Source organism: Schistocerca gregaria, chromosome 10 (assembly GCF_023897955.1).
Source record: "Schistocerca gregaria isolate iqSchGreg1 chromosome 10, iqSchGreg1.2, whole genome shotgun sequence".
NCBI lineage: Eukaryota > Metazoa > Arthropoda > Insecta > Orthoptera > Acrididae > Schistocerca > Schistocerca gregaria.
Genome location: NC_064929.1, coordinates 91,476,072 through 91,499,393, shown reverse-complemented (window position 1 = coordinate 91,499,393; position 23,322 = coordinate 91,476,072). Strand labels below are relative to the sequence as shown.

Genomic DNA, 23,322 nt, shown 5'->3' with positions numbered 1-23,322 from the left:
GCAGCAAATTATGTGTACTGGATATGCAACTACCTTCCTATACATCACTTTCTTAAAAACTTTTGAAAACATTGTTAGAAAAAAAAGGGGGGGGTGTTGCTGGCAACGGTCTACATTCTCTCACACACACTTTTTACAGAGCGATTTCACTAACAAATATCTCAGTCTCTGAACAAGTTAACCATCCCTAAGAGACACACTGCACTGGCAACAATGTACAGAACTGTACTATGGTGCTCTGATCTTTATAAACCTACTTGAGATTTCATCATACTCATGAGAGTCTTTAGTGAATATAATATTTTTTTCAGTTTGATCATTCCTTGTTTCCTGTACTGCATGCGCTGTAGATGTCTCAGAAAAGATCTATTAAGAGTTTCTCTGTATTCATCTGTTTCGATAATATTTTGGTTTAACTTGACGACTATTGACAAGATGTAATTATTACATATTTTACACAACTCTGTATCACAGTCATTCTCATAGAAGAGAGATGTACTATGTTGAGCACCCACTCTCTGCCCTGACACATATTTCATAATTGACCATATAGTTTTAAATTTGCCCTTAGAGCTTTCTGTTCTCTTGGTGTAATTAATTACTTTAGTGTGTTTGATGACATTCCTCAGCACTTTGTGAAATTCTGTTGCTGTGCTCTGACTTTCCTTCATATTATAATGCAGCTCCTGTTGTCTCCTGAATTATACTTTAATGCCATTATTCAGCCCAGTTGCCTATTAGTACTGTGCATCTGCCTGCCATTTTTTGATCTGAAAGAACTGCCAGAGAAAGAGGTAACGTTTTCAACAAATATAAAGGTTGATTGAATCATCTGTATTCTTGACTTTTTGCCAAGTTTGCCTTGCGAGATTGACTTTAAATGCCTGGTTGCAGGTGGACTCGTATCTCTAAATCTATTGTTTGATTTTTTTTCTTACATTGTGCTCATCAGCCAGAGAACAGTCTAGGAAGTCACTTACATGGAAAGTATACTGTCTGTACAAAGTTGTAAGATCCAAGTAAATCCTTTAACATTATTTCCTCTGGAGAGTCAGTGAAAACGTTAATATTGGAAAGCAAGGGGAAACTACAGCCGTAATTTTTCCTGAGGGCATGCAGCTTTACTGTATGGTTAACTGATGATGGCATCCTCTTGGGTAAAATATTCCAGAGGTAAAATAGTCCCCCATTCGGATCTCCAGGCGGGGACTACTCAAGAGGACGTCGTTATCAGGAGAAAGAAAACTGGTGTTCTACGGATTGGAGCGTGGAATGTCACATCCCTTAATCAGACAGATAGGTTAGAAAATTTAAAAAGGGATATGGATAGGTTAAAGTTAGATATAGTGGGAATTAGTGAAGTTCGGTGGCAGGAGGAACAAGACTTTTGGTCAGGTGAATACAGGGTTATAAACACAAAATCAAATAGGGGTAATGCAGGAGTAGGTTTAATAATGAATAGGAAAATAGGAATGCGGGTAAGCTACTACAAACAGCATAGTGAACGTATTATTGTGGTAAAGATAGACACGAAGCCCACGCCTACTACAGTAGTACAAGTTTAAATGCCAACTAGCTCTGCAGATGATGAAAAAATTGATGAAATGTGTGATGAAATAAAAGAAATTATTCAGGATAGTGAACGGGGACGAAAATTTAATAGTCGTGGGTGACTGGAACATAGTAGGTGAATATGGATTGGAGGTAAGAAATGAAAGAGGAAGCCGTCTGGTAGAATTTTGCACAGAGCATAAATTAATCATAGCTAACACTTCATTAAGAATCATGAAAGAAGGTTGTATACATGGAAGAACCCTGGAAATACTAAAAGGTATCAGATAGATTATATAATGGTAAGACAGAGATTTAGGAACCAGGATTTAAATTGTAAGATATTTCCAGGGGAAGATGTGGACTCTGACCACAATCTATTGGTTATAAACTGTAGATTAAAACTGAAGAAACTGCAATAAAGTTGGAATTTAAGAAGATGGGACCTTGATAAACTGACTAAACCAGAAGTTGTAGAGAGTTTCAGGGAGAGCATAAGGGAACAATTGACAGGAATGGGGGAAAGAAATACAGTAGAAGAAGAATGGGTAGCTCTGAGGGATGAAGTAGTGAAGGCAGAAGACGATCAAGTAGGTAAAAATACGAGAGCTAGTAGAAATCCTTGGGTAACAGAAGAGATATTGAATTTAATTGATGAAAGGAGAAAATGTAAAAATGCAGTAAATGAAGCAGGCAAAAAGGAATACAAATGTCTCAAAAATGAGATCGACAGGAAGTGCAAAACTGCTAAGCAGGGATGGCTAGAGGACAAATGTAAGGATGTAGAGACTTATCTTGCTAAGGGTAAGATAGATAGTGGCTACTGGAAAATTAGAGAGACCTCTGGAGAAAAGAGAACCACTTGTATGAATATCCAGAGCTCAGATGGAAACCCAGTTCTAAGAAAAGAAGGGAAAGCAGAAAGGTGGAAGGAGTATGCAGGGTGTTGCAAAAAGGTACGGCCAAACTTTCAGGAAACATATCTCACACACAAATAAAGAAAAGATGTTATGTGGACATGTGTCTGGAAGGCTTAATTTCCATGTTCGAGCTCATTTTAGTTAAGTCAGTATGTACTGTGCTTCTTCGATTCACCACCATGATTTCTTCCGGGATACTCTACCTGTGCTGCTAGAACATGTGCCTTTACAAGTACGACACAACATGCGGTTCATGCACGATGGAGCTCCTGCACATTTCAGTCGAAGTGTTCGTACACTTCTCAACAACAGATTCGGTGACCGATGGATTGGTAGAGGTGGACCAATTCCATGGCCTCCACAGTCTGCTGACCTCAACCCTCTGGACTTTCATTTATGGGGGCATTGGAAAGCTCTTGTCTACACAACCTTGGTACAAAATGTAGAGACACTTCGTGCACATATTGTGGAGGGCTGTGGTACAATACCGCATTCTCCAGGGCTGCATCAGCGCAACAGGGATTCCGTGCGATGGAGGGTGGATGCATGTGTCCTCGCTAACCGAGGACATTTTGAACGTTTCCTGTAACTAAGTGTTTGAAGTCACCCTGGTACGTTCTGTTGCTGTGTGTTTCCATTTCATGATTAATGTTATTTGAAGAGAAATAATAAAATGAGCTCTAACATGGAAAGTTAGCGTTTCCGGACATATGTCCACATAACATATTTTCTTTCTTTGTGTGTGAGGAATGTTTCCTGAAAGTTTGGCCGTACCTTTCTGTAACACCCTGTATAGAGGGTCTATACAAGGGTGATGTACTTGAGGATAATATTATGGAAAAGGAAGAGGATGTAGCTGAAGATGAAATGGGAGATACGATACTGAGTGAAGAGTTTGACAGAGCACTGAAAGACCTGAATCGAAACAAGGCCCCAGGAGTAGACAACATTCCATTAGAACTACTCACGGCCTTGGGAGAGCCACTCCTGACAAAACTCTACCATCTGGTGAGCAAGATGTATGAGACAGGCAAATACCCTCAGACTTCAAGAAGAATATAATAATTCCAATCCCAAAGGAAGCAGGTGTTGACAGATGTGAAAATTACCGAACAATCAGTTTAATAAGCCACAGCTGCAAAATACTAACACAAATTCTTTACAGACGAATGGAAAAACTAGTAGAAGCTGACCTCGGGGAAGATCAGTTTGGATTCCGTAGAAATGTTGGAACACGTGAGGCAATACTGACCTAACGCCTTATCTTAGAAGAAAGATTAAGGAAAGGCAAACCTACGTTTCTAGCATTTGTAGACTTAGAGAAAGCTTTTGACACTGTTGACTGGAATACATACGTTCACATTCTAAAGGTATCGGGGGTAAAATACTTTTTTTACAAATACCAGATGGCAGTTGTAAGAGCCGAGAGACATGAAAGGGAAGCAGTGGTTGGGAAGGGAGTGAGACAGGGTTGTAGCCTCTCCCCAATGTTATTCAATCTGTATATTGAGCAAGCAGTAAAGGAAGCAAAAGAAAAATTCGGAGTAGGTATTAAAATCAATGGAGAAGAAATATAAACTTTGAGGTTCGCCGATAACATTGTAATTCTGTCAGAGACAGCAAAGGACTTGGAAGAGCAGTTGAACAGAATGGACAGTGTCTTGAAAGGAGGGTATAAGATGAACATCAACAAAAGCAAAACGAGGATAATGGAATGTAGTCGAATTAAGTCGGGTGATGCTGAGGGAATTAGATTAGGAAATGAGACACTTAAAGTAGTAAAGGAGTTTTGCTATTTGGGGAGCAAAATAACTGATGATGGTCGAAGTAGAGAGGATATAAAATGTAGACTTGCAATGGCAAGGAAAGCGTTTCTGAAGAAGAGAAATTTGTTCACATCGAGTACAGACTTAAATGTGAGGAAGTTGTTTCTGAATGTATTTGTATGGAGTGTAGCCATGTATGGAAGTGAAACATGGGTGATAAATAGTTTGGACAAGAAGAGAATAGAAGCTTTCAAAATGTGGTGCTACAGAAGAATGCTGAAGATTAGATGGGTAGATCACATAACTAATGAGGAGGTATTGAATAGAATAGGGGAGAAGAGGAGTTTGTGGCACAACTTGACAAGAAGAAGGGACCGGTTGGTAGGGCATGTTCTGAGGCATCAAGGGATCACAAATTTAGCATTGGAGGGCAGCGTGGAGGGTAAAAATCAAATAGGGAGACCAAGAGAGAACACATTAAGCAGATTCTGAAGGATGTAGGTTGGAGTAAGTACTGGGAGATGAAGAAGCTTGCACAGGATACAGTAGCACAGACAGCTGCATCAAACCAGTCTCAGGACTGAAGACCACAACAACAACAAGAACAACAACAACAACAACAACAACAACATAAAAAACATAAAATCAACTTCATGTTGCTCTTAAGAACCAAGCATAGTGCAGCTTCAAGTCTGGAGAGGAAAACTCTGTCATCAGAACTGGGAAATCAGAGGAACTTATAATGAGAAGTTTTTCCTTGAAAATTTAAACTACCCTGCAAAATGTTCAAATATTTTGTTGTTACAATATTTTCACATATCAACTCTTTTTAGTGAAACATATTACTTGGCGTAAATTGCCACTCTTAGATTCTGCAGCGGAACCTACACATAGAAATTAGGTAAACTGCCCTCCAGACATTTAAATTAGATATTAACAAATACTTTTTTTCTCAAAAGTACTTCTCTTACTATTTTCACTATTTTATCCCTAGTGGCTTAAATAGTTCAAATTGTGTGCTCTAGTCAACAGTACTGTACATTAACGTTTATTGTGTAAAATAAATAAATAAATAAATAAATAAATAGTTTATTTGTCCATAATAACTTTTACAGTTGTAGACATAGTCTGTTTATGAACATTTAAACATTAATATGAGTTCAGAAAGAAAGATAAATTATACACAACATAAAAAATCCTTGGTGGAGTAGAAATATTTAGCAGTTAATAGTTGCTTTAATTTTCTCTTAAATACATCTCCATTTAACAGTTTTATATTATTTGACAGTCTTTAATAGAAGTGTCTTCCAGCAGAGAATGGACTATGATCTGCTGCTCTTTTATTACCGAATGTTACATAAAATTACTGGATGTTACGTATTTGTGTGTGTGTGTGTGTGTGTGTGTGTGTGTGTGCGTGTGTGTGTGTTTTACTTTATCACAAGTAACACTTTGGACACACTTTATGAACATCTGCACACCTTTAATTAGTAAATACGGTGACAGATTTTTCTGTTGCTTATTTGTATATAATATTGTCTGACAGTGGTCTTGCAGTTTAAAGACAACTAATTACTGAAGAAACTAACAGCTGGTATTTTCATTGAAAACTGAGTAAATGTTTAGCTCATAAATTTGGAAAGAACATCATTTACACATCGTAAGTAGAATACAAACACATTACAGTAATATGTCACACAGGTGGACCAAGCATTTCTCGACGAGATCCTCGCGTCGTCCCGCGGCACGGACGAGCACGGCAGCAGGGAGGGCGGAACCTCGTCGAATGACGTGAAAGTGCAGGACGACGGCGTGAGCTACGAGGAGATTCAGCGCATGGCTGTGGATCTCGGCAAGGGCGACCGCGAGCTCGACATGCAGGTCATCACGCACTTCATCCAGTTCCTGCTAAAGATGTGGGGCCACCAGCTGAACAGCCGGTCGCAGGCTGAGAAGATGACTGTGCGGGGAAAGCTGGCCTGTGCCACATACACCCAGACTCAGGTCTCTCGCCGGAAGCATCCGCTTCCACTATTGATTGTTTGCTTAAGGTGGAATTTAGTGTTAGTTTTACTGGTGAAATAGGAGCTTGTCGTTGGGGGTTCTAAATAAATTATTTCTTGCATTACAGCCCATCTTTGTAACGTCAGTAGTGCACCCGAGATGTGGCTAATTTGCCATGTCACTAGTTTAGTTTGTACATTTGTCACAACATAGAAGCTTTGATATTTGCTCTCCTGCTGGGGTTATATTCCAGTTCGCGCGCGTTTCCCGTTCACCCGGCACAGCGAGACCTGACGTGACTGGACGCCTACTGCACAGTAGTGTTCACGAGACTCGCGCCATTGTCACTAATGCTGTTATCTCATTTCTTTGAGTGTTGTTTGTGACAAAGCGATATTTTTTCTAGTCCTGTGAGCTGTTTACAGTATTTTCCGAGTGAAATGTGCATAAACACATTGTATTGTGCCTTTTTAAGTGTAGTAGCTCTGGGCACAGAACCCAGGGCATTTTTACCATCAGTTTCTGAGAGACATAGAACTCTGACGTGAATGGTTGTCTCCTTGTAAATGTGAGGAGAATATCAATATTAAAAATGCAAAGATGTGTTCCGAACATTTTCAACCGCAGGATTGCAAACAGGACATACGAAATGAGTTCCTTGATTTACCTACGAGGAAGTTGCTGAAGCCAGATGCAGTTTGAACCCAGAAAATAGCTAACTGTTGTGCAAGTAAACCTGGTGCTCCAGGTTCTGCCCCACACAGAAGACAACATAGTGGAAAGAGAACATCACACTAACCTCAGAGCAGTGAGGAAGAGGGATGCAAAAAAGGGCTCTTGAAACATCTGAATTTTTGGCTCCCGAGAAAACAAAACTGGATAAGTAAATTAACATTGGAATTTCCTTTGATTTGATAGTCAAAATAAAAGAGAATGAAATTAAGGATTTGAAGAAGGAATTGGCTGCTGTAAAGAGCAGAAACATTTTACTGGGACAAAAAATTTCAACTATGAAGAAACAGGGCGTACCTCTTGAAAAATCTGTCCCTTCTAGTAAGAGTACAAAAAGAATAAATAATCGAACAATGGAAACTCCAGGTAGGCCTGATACTAAAGTTCGCTGTCGTGTGTAAGCGATGTGTGTTCGCTTTTGTGTGTGTGTGTGTGTGTGTGTGTGTGTGTGTGTGTGTGTTTACTGTCAAAGGCTGTGGGCAAAAGCTACATATGAGTGTCCTTTAATCATGTCTTCTTTATGGTAAAACAACAAGTAAGGAGGTTAAAACTATGCTATCTCAGTTTTTCACATAAAGACAAATTTGATGCCTGGTTGGTGGGGGTGAAATGAGCGTGTACAACCCGGGACAATCGGGAGATCCGGGAAAAACCCGGGAATTTTTTCATGCAGTATAAAACCGGGAATACCTGGGAATTTTTTATAATTCCGGGAATTTTTCATTGTTTTAGTTTTCTGTTAAATGTTCGTAGTTTTGACTGGTAAGAACTGATACTCTAACAAAGGATATTACTGTATCTCGCTGTTGCAGAATAATACTTCAACAATGAAACATAAAAGAGAGAAAAAACTAAAATAACTTGAATTGCAAAGGAAGTGCGCCATATACAACGATGACGACACACAGTGCTCGTGCAAATGTCTGCCAACAGCAAAATGTGTCAAAGGCTTTAGAAAGTGTGTGCAATGCTTCATAACAACAAATTGCCTCCAATGAGCATGAAGTCACAACTGTTTACATTAGGTTTCTTTGAGCAGTTACGAGCGGGCTCCTGAGCAAGCTCAGTTAGGTTGCGTTTGAGTAGTAGATTCTCCCACTTCTGGCTACAGGAATGTGGCTGTTGGCTGTGCAAGCAGTCACAGCAAGCAACTAGATGCTACTGAGAAAAGGGGGCGCCAAATTCATATTATTGAGCAAAGAAAACTTGTTTCACAAAGTGCCTAGCATCCCGCGCACGTTGGTCTAATCTAGAAATAAACTTTGCGCAGACAAAAGGGGACAAAGCTAAACGAGCTGAGCGGATGAATTATTGCAAGATTTTTTTAAAGAGATGCAGGCTGTCAAACCGGCCAGCTGGGAGCAGGAGAGACACCACAGGACATTTTAATTTCCACTGTTCTGAATATAGTTTGATGGCATCCATTACAAAATATACACGTTTCAATTCCACAGAGCGAAATATAGTGACGTGCGATAGAAGAATGCCGTATGAAGAGAAGCACTGCGCTTTGACACACTTACGACCAAATAACATGTCTTACATTTCCTCGGCCACGTGTGTTTTATGTTTAAGACTTTTCAGAAAGCTGTGCGCTACAAGATGAACATATTTTTGAAATTACGGTATGTTGATAATTTTTACTTGTGCACCGTCTGACAGCAACTGAATAAAACACAATTTTAGTGCCATACGTGTTTTGCCTTTATTTTCTGCAAGGCATCATCAGTGGCCTGGAATATGTACAAATGCTTGCTATTTAATTTACATTCCCTCCCTAGGTTCGACAAGACGCCTCGTGAGATGCGGCAAGGTAGGAGTAGGCAAAATGCAACAGGGAATTATAATATTAATGTGCTAATAGTAAACTGCAGGAGCGTCTATAGAAAGGTCCCAGAACTGCTCTCATTAATAAACGGTCACAACGCCAATATAGTACTAGGGGCAGAAAGTTGGCTGAAACCAGACGTAAAAGACGTAAACAGTAATGAAATCCTACACTCAGATTGGAATGTATACCGCAGAGACAGGCTGGACAGTGAAGGGGGAGGCGTGTTTATAGTGATAAGAAGTGCAATAGTATCGAAGGAAATTCACGGAGATCTGAATTGTGAAATGATTTGGATGAAGGTCACGGTTAAAGCAGGCTCAGACATGGTAATTGGATGTCTCTATAGGCCCCCGGGCTCAGCAGCTGTTGTGGCTGAGCACCTGAAGAATAATTTGGAAAATATTTCGAATAGATTTCCCCACCATGTTATAGTTCTGGGTGTAGATTTTAATTTGCCGGATATAGACTGGGAGGCTCAAACGTTCACAACGGGCGGCAGGGAAAAAGAATCCAGTGAAATTTTTTAAAGTGCTTTATCTGAAAACTACCTTGAGCAGTTAAACAGAAAACCGACTCGTGGCGATAACATATTAGACCTTCTGGTGACAAACAGACCCGAACTATTTGAATCAGTTAATGCAGAACAGGGAATCAGCGATCATAAAGTGGTTACTGCATCGATGATTTCAGTCTTAAATAGAAATATTAAAATAGGTAGGAAGATTTTTCTGTTTAGCAAATGTGACAAAAAGCAGATTTCAGAGTACTTGATGGCTCAACACAAAAGTTTTGTCTCAAGTACAGATAGTGTTGAGGATCAGTGGACATAGTTCAAAACCATCGTACAATATGCATTAGATGAGTATGTGCCAAGCAAGATTGTAAGAGATGGAAAAGAGCCACCGCGGTGCAACAACCGAGTTAGAAAACTGCTGCGGAAGCAAAGGGAACTTCACAGCAAACATCAACATAGCCAAAGCGAAATGTAGTGTGAGGAGGGCTATGCGAGAGGCGTTCAATGAATTCGAAAGTAAAGTTCTATGTACTGTCTTGGCAGAAAATCCTAAGAAATTTTGGTTGTATGTCAAAGCGGTAGGTGGATAAAAACAAAATGTCCAGACACTCCGTGACCAAAATGGTACTGAAACAGAGGATGACAGACTAAAGGCCGAAATACTAAATGTCTTCTTCCAAAGTTGTTTCACAGCACTGTAGCTACTTTTCTAGATTGTCGCATAGATGACAAAATGGTAGATATCGAAATAGACAGAGGGATAGAGAAACAATTAAAATCGCTCAAAAGAGGAAAGGCCGCTGGACCTGATAGGATACCAGTTCGATTTTACACAGAGTCCGCGAAGGAACTTGGCCCCCTTCTTGCGTTCCAAAGGATTGGAAAAGGGCACAGGTCATCCCCGTTTTCAAGAAGGGACGTCGAACAGATGTGCAGAACTATAGACCTATATCTCTAACGTCGATCAGTTGTAGTATTTTGGAACACGTATTATGTTTGAGTATAATGACCTTTCTGGAGACTAGAAATCTACTCTGTAGGAATCAGCATGGGTTTCGAAAAAGACGGTCGTGTGAAACCCAGCTCACGCTATTCGTCCACGAGACTCAGAGGGCCATAGACACGGCTTCACAGGTAGATGCCGTGTTTCTTGACTTCCGCAAGGTGTTCGATACAGTTCCCCACAGTCGTTTAATGAACAAAGTAAGAGCATATGGACTATCAGACCAATTGTGTGATTGGATTGAGAGTTCCTAGATAACAGAACGCAGCATGTCATTCTCAATGGAGAGAAGTCTTCCGAAGTAAGAGTGATTCCAGGTGTGCTGCAGGGGAGTGTCATAGGACCGTTGCTATTCACAATATACATAAATGACCTTGTGGATGACATCAGAAGTTCACTGAGGCTTTTTGCAGATGATGCTGTGGTGTATTGAGAGGTTGCAACGATGAAAAATTGTACTGAAATGCAGGAGGATCTGCAGCGAATTGACGCATGGTGCAGGGAATGGCAATTGAATCTCAATGTAGACAAGTGTAATGTGCTGCGAATACATAGATCCCTTATCATTTACCTACAAAAAAGCAGGTTAGCAACTGGTAGCAGTTAATTCCATAAATTATCTGGGAGTACGCAATAGGAGTGATTTAAAATGGAATGATCATATAAAGTTGATTGTCGGTAAAGCAGATGCCAGACTGAGATTCATTGGAAGAATCATAAGGAAATGCAATCCGAAAACAAAGGAAGTAGGTTACAGTATGCTTGTTTGCCCACTGCTTGAATACTGCTCAACAGTGTGGGATCCGTACCAGATAGGGTTGATAGAAGAGATAGAGAAGATCCAACGGAGAGCAGCGCGCTTCGTTCCAGGATCATTTAGTAATCGCGAAAGCGTTACAGAGATGATACATAAACTCCAGTGGAAGACTCTGCAGGAGAGACACTCAGTAGCTCGGTACGGGCTTTTTATCGGAGTTTCGAGAACATACTTTCACCGAAGAGTCAAGCAGTATATTGCTCCCTATTACGTATATCTCGCAAAGAGACCATGAGGATAAAATCAGAGAGATTAGAGTCCACACAGAAGCATACCGACAATCCTTCTTTCCACGAACAATACGAGATTGGAATAGAAGGGAGAACTGATAGAGGTACTCAGGGCACCCTCCGCCACACACCGTCAGGTGGCTTGCGGAGTATGGATGTAGATGTAGATGTAGATGTAGGTTTTGTCACTGTACCTATAAGTTACAAACAGTTCTGGTGGTTGGTATTTCCTATTAACTAGTAATGTTTTGAACTGTAATTACAGGTTGCATGGACTATTTCTTACATATTACGCTCCTGTTGCATTTTTGGTGTTGGTCTTCTTCTTATGAATGCCATTTTGCAGTTTTTTTCCACATTCCACAGGATTATGCTGTCAGACAGTCCACAAGTAAAAATTATCAACACACCGTAATATTACATGCATCTGAGGAAGAAAGGACTACAAAAGTTGAAGATATTTTTGAAAATTCAATGTTTTTAGTATTGACCCGGTTAGCAAGTATCGTATATCCGGGGCTGATGGGCAGAGCAGTCTGAATTATAGTGGGTAGTCTCCACATGACCCGTGTTTCCATTTAGTGACTGTGCTGTATCCCCTTCGTTTACTCTCATGTCAAATGAAAACAAAACGGATATATGTGGCCGGGAGCTGTCAAGTGAATTAAAATACATTCACATAATTACGGAATGCTAAAATATGTTATTAGTTTCAGATTTTATTTTATTTCCACCTTACTGGCAGTCGAGCATTAATTGTCTTGCAGAACAATGATGTTCTTTTTGTCTGCTTGCTAAAGAAATTTGACTTTTATTAACCTTTTCTGGAGAGGCAGTCAATGTATTTGAAACGAAATGTATAATTCCACAGTACTGGCTAGTTTCAACTGTTCGCTGCATTCAGGTGCATATTTTCATCTTCTAGCACGTGTGGCGTTATGCCATAATAAAGAACCAAACATGATACACTACAGTACTGGTGCTCCAAGAAAATTTCCACCCCGAAAACCACACTGAAAAGCTTAATATCAGGTTGACGTCTACTTCATTGGGAATCTGGACATACGAATGTGCACTTCAAGTATGCACTTTAAATGTGCATATTTTATGTGTGTATGGTTCACGAAATTCCGATGCTCTTGGAGTATCCTCTGATGTCTTGTTTCTTTTATGACATAATGTATAATCTTTCAATGTTTTACACGAAGGTAAATACAGACTTCCTACATCACGGTAGCTGCGCAAATGCGGTGTCACCTGTTATCTGCGATCTCTGGCAATTGCTTTAATGAACTTGTTTCTAACAAGTCGCGGGTAAATATTGTGAATGGTAGTTTGAAAAGCGTTACTTTCAAAGTAAATATCCTTTTACGTAAGTTGAACTATGTGCGAAATGTACCGTGGATATCTTAATCACAGAGTGTTTGATTCACATTTAAAAATCAACTCTTTGATGACAAGCCATTTAGAAGAATTTCGAACCCTAAAGATCAGACATTTATGTCATTATTAAAAATTTTACTGGCCCATTTGTGTGATGTATCCTAAAATGTAACACACGCAGAAAAGTTCAACATTATATGCGGAAGTATCGCTTCTCTTGCAGCTTATTAACCTTAGAGACCAATGTTATATGAAAGCTTTGCTTTTCTTGTAGCAGCACTATGTATATTAATTTAAACTATTAACTTTCCCTGTTTGTGTGTTCGTGGTTCTTAACAGTGGTGTTGCTGTTGGCCGATTACATCACATGTCCTATGCTCTGAATATCTGCTGGTGTCGGTTGGCGAGATCGAGAGACACAAGCTATAACTGGCTTACAAAAGAGCATCGCAATCTTGATTTCAATTATTCGGAAAGTAACATGCGGTGTTTGATGGATTTCCAATGTATACTTTCTTAATACGAAAATATGCAGCATACATGTTGCTGCACATCAGAGATATTTCCAAAACGTGTCATTTTTTCCCTGAGTTTCGTTTTCGAAAGTGTCAGGAAATTCTCCGCCTGTGTTTAAAACCATAACCATTCAATGGATTGATAAGTTTTGCAGTTTAGAGGGAAAAGATACTGTAACTTAACACAGAAAAAGTATCCTTTCACCCAGGAGAAAGTGTATTTTTAACTGGGAAATCCGGGAAGAATCTGGAAATTTTTTTTCCTTGTCCACATATACACCCTGTTACTTTTAAAGAGCGTTGTCTTCAAAAACAATGCTTACTAAAGAAGAAAGAACTATCTTTAGCCGTGTCAATCTACACTCCAAGAATGGTCCTAGCGGTTTTAGTGTCAACCAGGCATTTTAAAGGCAGTACAAGATTTAATTAAGGCTAGGTCTGCAATGTTTGCATCATTTGAGGCCAAGGCTGTCCTAAGCTGTGATGAAATGAACACTGACAGTTATGTGAGCTATGATTCTCCTGATGTCATACTTGGACCACACAAGAACATTCACGTAGTCATGATAAGATCTTTGTTTTCAAAGTGGAAGCAGCCATTATATTATGATTTTGATGTGGCAATGACAAGCAATTTGTTGCAGACAATTATTACAAAACTTGAGAGAGTTGGGGTCTGTGCTGTAGCAGTTACATGTGATATGGGAGCAAAAATTTCAGAAGTGTGGAAACAACTTGGTTTCTCCATAATTAAGACATATTTTTCAAACCCTGTGGACAATATGAGGAAAATGTGGGTTTCTTAAGATGTACCACATTTGCTAAAATCATTTGAAATCACTTTGTTTACAAAGGAATCGCCTCGGCTGACAGTACTGTATTTACCGAGACTGCAATAGAAGACCTTCTAGAGAACCAGAAAAGTGATCTTTCTATATACTATCACATATCGGAAGCTCACAAGAATGTGTGTGGACGCGCGCTTCATAATCTTAGAATGGAAGTGCAGCTATTTTCAAGTTGCACTGCCCAAGCTGTGAGATACATACTCCATAAGGATTGCAAAGCAAGCTTCATTGAATTGATAAACAACATTTTTGATGCACTGAACGTGAGGTACATCCAAGATCAGAAGTCAAGAAAAAAATTCCTGAAGAAATTTTTGGAAATTTGCTTGAATATACGAGTGGGGAAAAGAAATACTCTCTTCCTGTTTCTAAAATTATTCGTTACATCAGTACAATTTTTATTCTTTTTGTGTATGTGAAAAATGCTGGGGAAACCTACATCCTTATTGCCAGACTGAATAAAGACCACATTGAATATTTGTTTTCTAGAATTCGTGGTCTTGATGCATTTTATAACCTTCTGAAGTGAAAAATAGAATATGCTTACTAATGCTGACTGACAATTTAATGAATATACCTTTGTCACTTGCTGCTTCCATTGCAGAGGACAAAGACCAAAATTCTGAAGAATAAATAGTGGACGAACTTGAGAATTTTATTTCTAGTGAGTTGTGCAACGAAGTAGCTGACATGTCACATCACGATATTTCATACGAAAAAGATTTGCTCGGAGATTGTGATTTTGTGGTTCAGCGAGCTCCACTGAAGACGTTACTTGTGACGCCTTAAAATGCTCTGGAGGATACATTGCATTCAAGTGCAGAAAACATTGACAGCTCATTAGAAATTGCAACAGCAAAATGCCATATCGATGCAAAATCAACAGCAAAACAAGTCTGGATAAGTGTACTTTTGAAAGGTGGTCTTACGTCTCCATCATCTGAATAGTTAGCTACAATATCAGATTTCGAAATTATTTTTGTGTCCTTTTTATGGAGCAAACATGTCATGGGGTCATTATGACCCTAGTTCAACCTTGATTTTCTGAAATCAAGAAGAAAATTATTGATTTTTATGTAAGAATGAGAACTTTCATTCAGATTAGATTTATCAATAAAAGAGCCAAATGGGATGTAGTGAAGTGGGCTTTGGCAAAGAGAAATATTCTCTGGGCTGTGTTGTCTTTAGCAACTTTGAGTTAAATTTTCCAGGTCAACCTCTTGAGTTAAGTTTTGACATCTCTGTCATAATATTTCTAAATATGTTTGAACTAAAGTAGCACTTAAAATTGTAAAATATTCAGCACAATCATGTTCTTAAGTTGGAAGTATTGACAAGCATTTACAGCTAGCTTTGGATATTAAGGAGTGTTCTCATCAATACTTTTACTGCTTTAATTTCTGTTCAGATATTTCGCTTACTAATTCTTTCAAATCATCTCGAACCCCATCAGTTAGGTGCTCAAAACTTAATGAAAATAGACATGAAAAATTATATTACTCTGTGAGCTTCGTATTAGCGATTATACGACTTTTCCAGCACTGGCTACCACGTAACGTAAAATGTCACCGACCGATAAGAGCGTAGTCGCCGGAGTGGCCTACCTTTCCAGTCTGTTGGCGCGGCTTTCATGTTTATCCACAAGTCTGCTAAGTACCGATAGCTAGTTTGAATAAAAACAGGATGATGGTCTTCCTTATTGTTTATTTCGTGTCACTCGGAATCTCTGATATCATCGAGTGGAAGTTCTGAGTATCCGACCGTAGCTATTTGCCACGTGATGGGGACTTTGAGGCTGTGGGAGGCATTTGTACCTGAAGAACTGCAAGACATTGGAAATCTGTCATATGTAGTAAAAAATTTGAATTCTTTGACTTAACTGAATAAAATTTCATTGGTGTTCAGGTTACAGTCAGTTCCTGGATAACAACAAGGAAGTTGCAAATCTCAAAGGTAACGACGATATGTTTATCGATTTGTAGAAGTGAAATATGCTTTCGGCAAATTCGAAAGTTGAAAAAATGTTAATGTTCTAAAACAATGAATGGAGGTTCGTGACATCGGGAACATAATATTCGGTGGAATTGGAGGGCAAAGAGTACTTGGCAACGAATATACAATAAAAGGAGACACTTGTTATCAATGATACCTACCATATTTGGATGGAAAAATACAGACCATTTTATGAGAACTTCTGTCATACTGATGTGGACTTGGAACGAACCTGCTCCCATCTGAAACTTCCCGGCAGATTAAAACTGTGTGCCGGACCGAGACTCGAACTCACTGCATAGTGAAAATTTCATTCTGCTTCCTTCTGTATAAGCCCCTTCTGTTCTTCTCAGTAGCTGTGCTGGCTCGAAAGCTGGTTGAAGAATGTTAGTTCTACTAATAGTTTATAGCAATATAGCAAATGTATATTTTGTTGTTGTTGTTGTTGTTGTTGTTGTTGTTGTGGTCTTCAGTCCTGAGACTGGTTTGATGCAGCTCTCCATGCTACTCTATCCTGTGCAAGCTTCTTCATCTCCCAGTACTTACTGCAACCTACATCCTTCTGAATCTGCTTAGTGTATTCATCTCTTGGTCTCCCTCTACGATTTTTACCCTGCACGCTGCCCTCCAATACTAAATTTGTGATCCCTTGATGCCTCAGAACATCTCCTACCAACCGGTCCCTTCTTCTTGTCAAGTTGTGCCACAAGCTCCTCTTCTCCCCAATTCTGTTCTATACCTCCTCATTAGTTATGTGATCTACCCATCTAATCTTCAGCATTATTCTGAAGATTTAAAACACTTTAATTACACTCTTGGCATAAAATATTCACTGATATGCCCAGTTTTGTATCTCACATATAGTTTGAATTAAGGGAAAGCAGATTGTTACCTGCTACAATAGACCGTAGAATGCTAAATTTTCCTAGTACAGTGATTACCCGACACAGTCCAGTGGTCCGAAACAATTCGTACGTGGCAAAAATTTAACATTTCAATTCACCGGATTACTGTTCTCATACACATTTAAGGAACTCGAAACAATTAAGATAGTGCTTAAAAATAATGAGAAAGTCTGTCAGCGATGCCCTGTTAACCAGTCATTATTGGCAGGAGTTGATAATCGCTGTGGTCCTCTAACACGTTCCCAATTGGAATTAATTAGTAATTACTGTCACAGAAGTCACGAAATAAATCCACCAGTGAAGAAAACCAACTGTACACAATGTATGTGAATATTTCAGAATGCCAGTTATCTAACTCTGGCACATTGCTCACGACGAGAGAAGTAGGTGTGGCTCCCTACTCTCTCCGCCACAGGGTTCCTGACCTGACCTCAGATGTGCTACATCTATGTACAGTTTCGCATATCGGCAATATGTCTTACAGTGCTCATTATTGATGGCAGCCATCTTAAATAAAATATTTTATGACCCTCAAAATATTGAACTTTCTGATTAGTGAGTTAATTAACAAATGCTGTACGTCAAATGGAACATAAAAAATATATCGACAAAATTATAATGCGAAAGTACTGAACCTAACAGTAATTGTTACATGATTTGTAATTGAAGTTTGCAGTGATCTAAAGTTTTAATGTTCATTAATTCAGAAGGTAATGCGTTTCAAACAATTTTACATACTTCACAGAATAGTTGGAGGTATGTGCTTTCAAATGATAGTCGCTAATATGCCAAAATACGTATAGGACTGCTCACTAAATATGTAAGGTCGTGCTGTACGAACATTTTAAATAGACAATATTTCGTAATTGACAGAGTTTCTGAGCTAACTGATTAAATTACTGCAACATTATTAGCAAGTGGTATGAAATGAGCAATGATATTCAGTGAGACTGTGCTTTTTTTATCAACCTGAAATTACTATGCACCCACTGGGTATTAGGTACACTCTCTTACTGCTGTTATTATCATTTAGGAAAAAATTTAGAAAATAGTGAGAGGCAGAAAAATATAGAATATAAGGTTGGGATACTCATCTTGCTTTGACTCAGACTGTATTGTACTTTGAGTTTCTTTCATGTAGTTTACTGGTACTAAGACTGAAACTACCTTTGGCACTAAGCAAATTTTGAGTAAGAGAGTATAGAGACTTAGCTATTTTTAGTACTTCTGATTTAAACAATTCATACTACGTATGTGAAATTCAGTCCATAAATTAAGTGTAACAGTGTACATACAATTGACCTTCTGTTTAGTGTACACTATATTTCATATTAAGATTTAGAATGAAGACTCTAGCAGGATTTTGGGTTCACTCTTCTGTTGTTTAGTTTTGCAATGCAGGTTTCAGATTATTGCTCAGCTGTCTAGTGTTACTGACAGCCCAAATGAAAACAACGAAGATTTTACCATCATTAGACAAATTGATTGCTAAAGCTAAATATACAAAATAATACATTTGTAACTAAAGAACACTGAAATAAATAAATAATATTCACATTGATTTGTAGTAGTGTATATATTAACCAAATTTGAATGGATAATGAATTAGGTGGAGAATAACTGAAGTTTTCTTGTTCACGTAATGGCTGTCCAGGATGGGTCTTGTAGCGGCTCTCGATATGTATTCGTGAGCTGGCTGGAGAAGAACCCTGACAGTTGCAGTAGGTTTTATGTGATTGCTCCACTCGTCTAACTCAACCGATCATGTAACACAGTTTTGTATACGGCTCTGTAGGCTCGTATAACTTTTTATGCGTCTGCAACTGAGACTGGCAGAAGAAATCGTTTGCTTCCTTAGTTTGATGTTCTCAGCTCATCTGTCTCTTTTTAAACTTAGATATAAAATTATTAACTGGTCTAGTGAATAAAGCAATTCGCACTAATGTGTTTTGAAACTATATCTTTAGCAAATATGGTGCAAAGATACAAACATGCCTCTCTTTTTGTGTCCCCTTAATTCCTCCATTACCAGGAGACAAATTAGGTGTGGCTTTCTTAGTTTATTTTGAGATGAGCGAAAATGAGATGGCGGCAGAGATATAGAATTGCTCGTGTGAACACCTAATCGGTAACAGAAAATGCTTGAGAGAGAAGTATTTTGAAAATGACACTTGAATCCAGAAAACTAAATGAAAAGAACTGTGACAGCCAGTTGAGGCGTGACACCTCAATCTTGTTGCAGGTTCAGTTTGTGCCAGCAGCCATTTGGCAGCAACACTGCCAACTGTCAAGGAACATCTTCCATCTACTTTCCTACACAATTTTAAGCACCAGAGAGCTGTGTGTGAAGTAGAAATATTTTTGTTTCCAAAAGACTCTACCAACAAACAGTATGGATTAGGGCAAATTGCTACTCACCACATAGAGAAGGCATTGAGTGAAAGACAGGCATCTTTTTTTTAAAAAAAGCTATTCAAGGGTAACAGCTTTTGGACAAACACACACACATTCGTACATGCAAAATCACACGATCGTGGCCACTGTAGAGGAAACGAAAGTGTGTGTGAGATCTGCATGTATATTTTTATTTATTTATTTACACGACCACGTTACAAATTCTGTTGTGTGTTCACTTTTTTTTTTCTCTTCTCTTAGGCTGTTCATCCACCTGCTGCCATTTTTGTCAGATGTTCAACTGTTAGTTTCCTGTTGGTCTTCGGTTTTGAAGCCTCCTGAAAAACCTCGAATTCAGTTATTGCCTTTCTGTACTTGTCCCTATTCATTGTGTCCATTTCTGTAAGCCCAAGTCCATTGAAGTCTTTCTTTCTTCCTTGCAACCGAGAGTTGGGTGTCGAATTAAATTGAATATTTTCTTCGTTAATCTGCCACCGTCCATTCTCACCAGATGACCAAAGAACATCAGCCTTCTCTTTCTCATTTCCGTTATGACTGGTTTCATAAATTGGTAGATCTTCTCATTACTCATCTTTACCATTTTTCACCAATTTTTTTGTGGCTACCAAGAAACTTCCTCAGAATCACTCTTTTCTTCTTCTCAAGCTGACCTATTAGTCCTTCGTTCTTGAGGGAGAGTGTTTCTGCTGCATATTGAACTTCTGTTCTCGTCACTGTATTGTAGTGTTATAACTTTGTATTTCGAGATGGGCATTTTTTGTTGTACAGCTTCTGTGTTAAAATGTGTGCCCTCCTAAGTTTAGCCACACGAAGTTTGGCAGCTTCTTTTTCTATGCCAGTATCCATTATTGTTTGTCCCAAATATTTAAAGCGTTTGACCCTTTCGATACATACAGTAATTGTGTGCAATTCTTTGATTTCCTTATATTTGTTTGACTGAATTTAATTTTTTCTCGTGATATATGTAAACCAAATTTAGCTGCATGCTTTGCTAAGATTTCTATTTGTGTAATTGCATTTGATATATTTGTGACTAGGAGAGCAACAGCATCTGCAAAAGCTAGTGCATGTATTGTAAGGCCTTTAACTGACCCTCCAAAAGAAATTCCCTTTACTTTTTGTTGTGTGTATTCCTTCATCTACATCTACATTTATACTCCGCAAGCCACCCAACGGTGTGTGGCGGAGGGCACTTTACATGCCACTGTCATTACCTCCCTTTCCTGTTCCAGTCGCGTATGGTTCGCTGAAAGAACAACTGTCTGAAAGCATCCATGCGCGCATGAATCTCTCTAATTTTACTTTCGTGATTTCCTCGGGAGGTATAAATAGGGGGAAGCAATATATTCGATACCTCATCCAGAAACGCACCCTCTCGAAACCTGGCGAGCAAGCTACACCACGATGCAGAGCGCCTCTCTTGCAGAGTCTGCCACTTGAGTTTGCTAAACATCTCTGTAACGCTATCACGGTTACCAAATAACCCTGTGGCGAAACGGGCCGCTCTTCTTTGGATCTTCTCTACCTCCTCCGTCAACCCGATCTGGTACGGATACCAAACTGATGAGCAATACTCAAGTATAGGTCGAATGAGTGTTTTGTAAGCCACCTCCTTCGTTGATGGACCACATTTTCTAAGGACTATCCCAATGAACCTCGACCTGGTACCCGCGTTACCAACAATTAATTTTATATGATCATTCCACTTCAAATCATTCCGCACGCATACTCCCAGATATTTTACAGAAGTAACTACTACCTGTGTTTGTTCCGCTATCATATAATCATACAATAAAGGATCCTTCTTTCTATGTATTTGCCATACATTACATTTGTCTATGTTAAGGGTCAGTTGCCACTCCCTGCACCAAGTGCCTATCCGCTGCAGATCTTCCTGCATTTCGCTACAATTTTCTAATGCTGCAACTTCTCTGTATACTACAGCATCATCCGCGAAAAGCCGCATGGAACTTCCGACACTATCTACTAGGTCATTTATATATATTGTGAAAAGCAATGGTCCCATAACACTACACTGTGGCACGCCAGAGGTTACTTTAACATCTGTAGACGTCTCTCCATTGATAACAACATGCTGTGTTCTGTTTGCTAAAAACACTCCAATCCAGCCACACAGCTGGTCTGATATTCCGTAGGCTCTTACTTTGTTTATCAGGCGACAGTGCGGAACTGTATCGAACGCCTTCCGGAAGTCAAGGAAAATAGCATCTACCTGGGAGCCTGTATCTAATATTTTCTGGGTCTCATGAAAAAATGAAGCGAGTTGAGTCTCACACGATCGCTGTTTCCGGAATCCATGTTGATTCCTACAGAGTAGATTCTGGGGTTACAAAAGCGACATGATACTCGAGCAAAAAACGTGTTCTAAAATTCTACAACAGATCGACGTCAGAGATGTAGGTCTATAGTTTTGCCCATCTGCTGGACGACCCTTCTCGAAGACTGGGACTACCTGTGCTCTTTTCCAATCATTTGGAACCTTCCGTTCCTCTAGAGACTTGCGGTACACTGCTGTTAGAAAGGGGGGCAAGTTCTTTCGCGTACTCTGTGTAGAATCGAATTGGTATCCCGTCAGGTCCAGTGGACTTTTCTCTGTTGTGCGATTCCAGTTGCTTTTCTATTCCTTCGACACTTATTTCGATGTCAGCCATTTTTTCGTTTGTGCGAGGATTTAGAGAAGGAAGTGCAGTGGGGTCTTCCTCTGTGAAACAGCTTTGGAAAAAGGTGTTCAGTATTTCAGCTTTACGCGTGTCAACCTCTGTTTCAATGCCATCATCATCCCGGAGTGTCTGGATATGCTGTTTCGAGCCACTTACTGATTTAACATAAGACCAGAACTTCCTAGGATTTTCTGTCAAGTCGGTACATATAATTTTTACTTTCGAATTCACTGAACGCTTCACGCATAGCCCTCCTTACATTAATATATTAAAAACAAAGATTCCAAGACTTACCAAGTGTGAAAGCGCCGGCAGACAGGCACAATGAACAAAACACACAAACACACACACAGAATTTCTAGCTTTCGCAACTGATGGTTGCTTCTTCAGGAAGGAGAGGGAAAGACGAAAGGATGTGGGTTTTAAGGGAAAGGGTAAGGAGTCATTCCAATCCCGGGAGCGGAAAGACTTCCCTTAGGGGGAAAAAAAAAAGACAGGTGTACACTCGTGCGCACGCACACACACACACACACACACACACACACACACACACACACACACACACACACATATCCATCCGCACATACACAGACACAAGCAGACATATTTCCTTTTCCTTAAAACTCACATCCTTTCATCTTTCCCTCTCCTTCCTGAAGAAGCAACCATCGGTTGCGAAAGCTAGTAATTCTGTGTGTGTGTTTGTGTGTTTTGTTCATTGTGCCTGTCTGCTGGCACTTTCACGCTTGGTAAGTCTTGGAATCTTTGTTTTTAATATATTTTTCCCATGTGGAAGTTTCTTTCTATTTTATTTACCTCCTTACACTAACTTTGACATTGTTTAGGTTCTGTTTGTCTGGGAGGTTTTGCCTGCGTTTAAACTTGCAGTGAAGCTCTCTTTGCTTTTGCAGTAGTTTCCTAACTTTGTTGTTGAACCACGGTGGGTTTTTCCCGTCCGTCACACTTTTACTCGGCACGTACCTGTCTAAAACGGATTTTACAATTGCCTTAAACATTGTCAGTGTCGGAACAGAAATTTTCATTTTGATCTGTTAGGTAGTCTGAAATCTTCCAGTTCTATTACTGTTTCTAAACAGATACACCTTCCTCCCTTTTTTTATATTCCTATTACCTTCCATATTCAGGGATGCTGCAACGGCCTTATGATCACTGATTCCCTGTTCTGCACATACAGAGTCGAAAAGTTTGGGTCTG

General features: G+C 39.4%; 1 protein-coding gene across 3 annotated transcripts in view; it reads left to right on the top strand.

Annotated features, from left to right (window-relative positions):
- LOC126293727 (pre-mRNA-splicing factor 18) overlaps positions 1-23,322 on the top strand; it is a 115,503-nt gene that overhangs the window by 22,733 nt on the left and 69,448 nt on the right. For all 3 annotated transcript variants that reach the window (XM_049987050.1, XM_049987049.1, XM_049987051.1), the window contains exon 3: positions 5,939-6,241. In XM_049987050.1, coding sequence (XP_049843007.1) covers positions 5,939-6,241 — 303 coding nt within the window. The remainder of the gene's footprint in view (positions 1-5,938; positions 6,242-23,322) is intronic.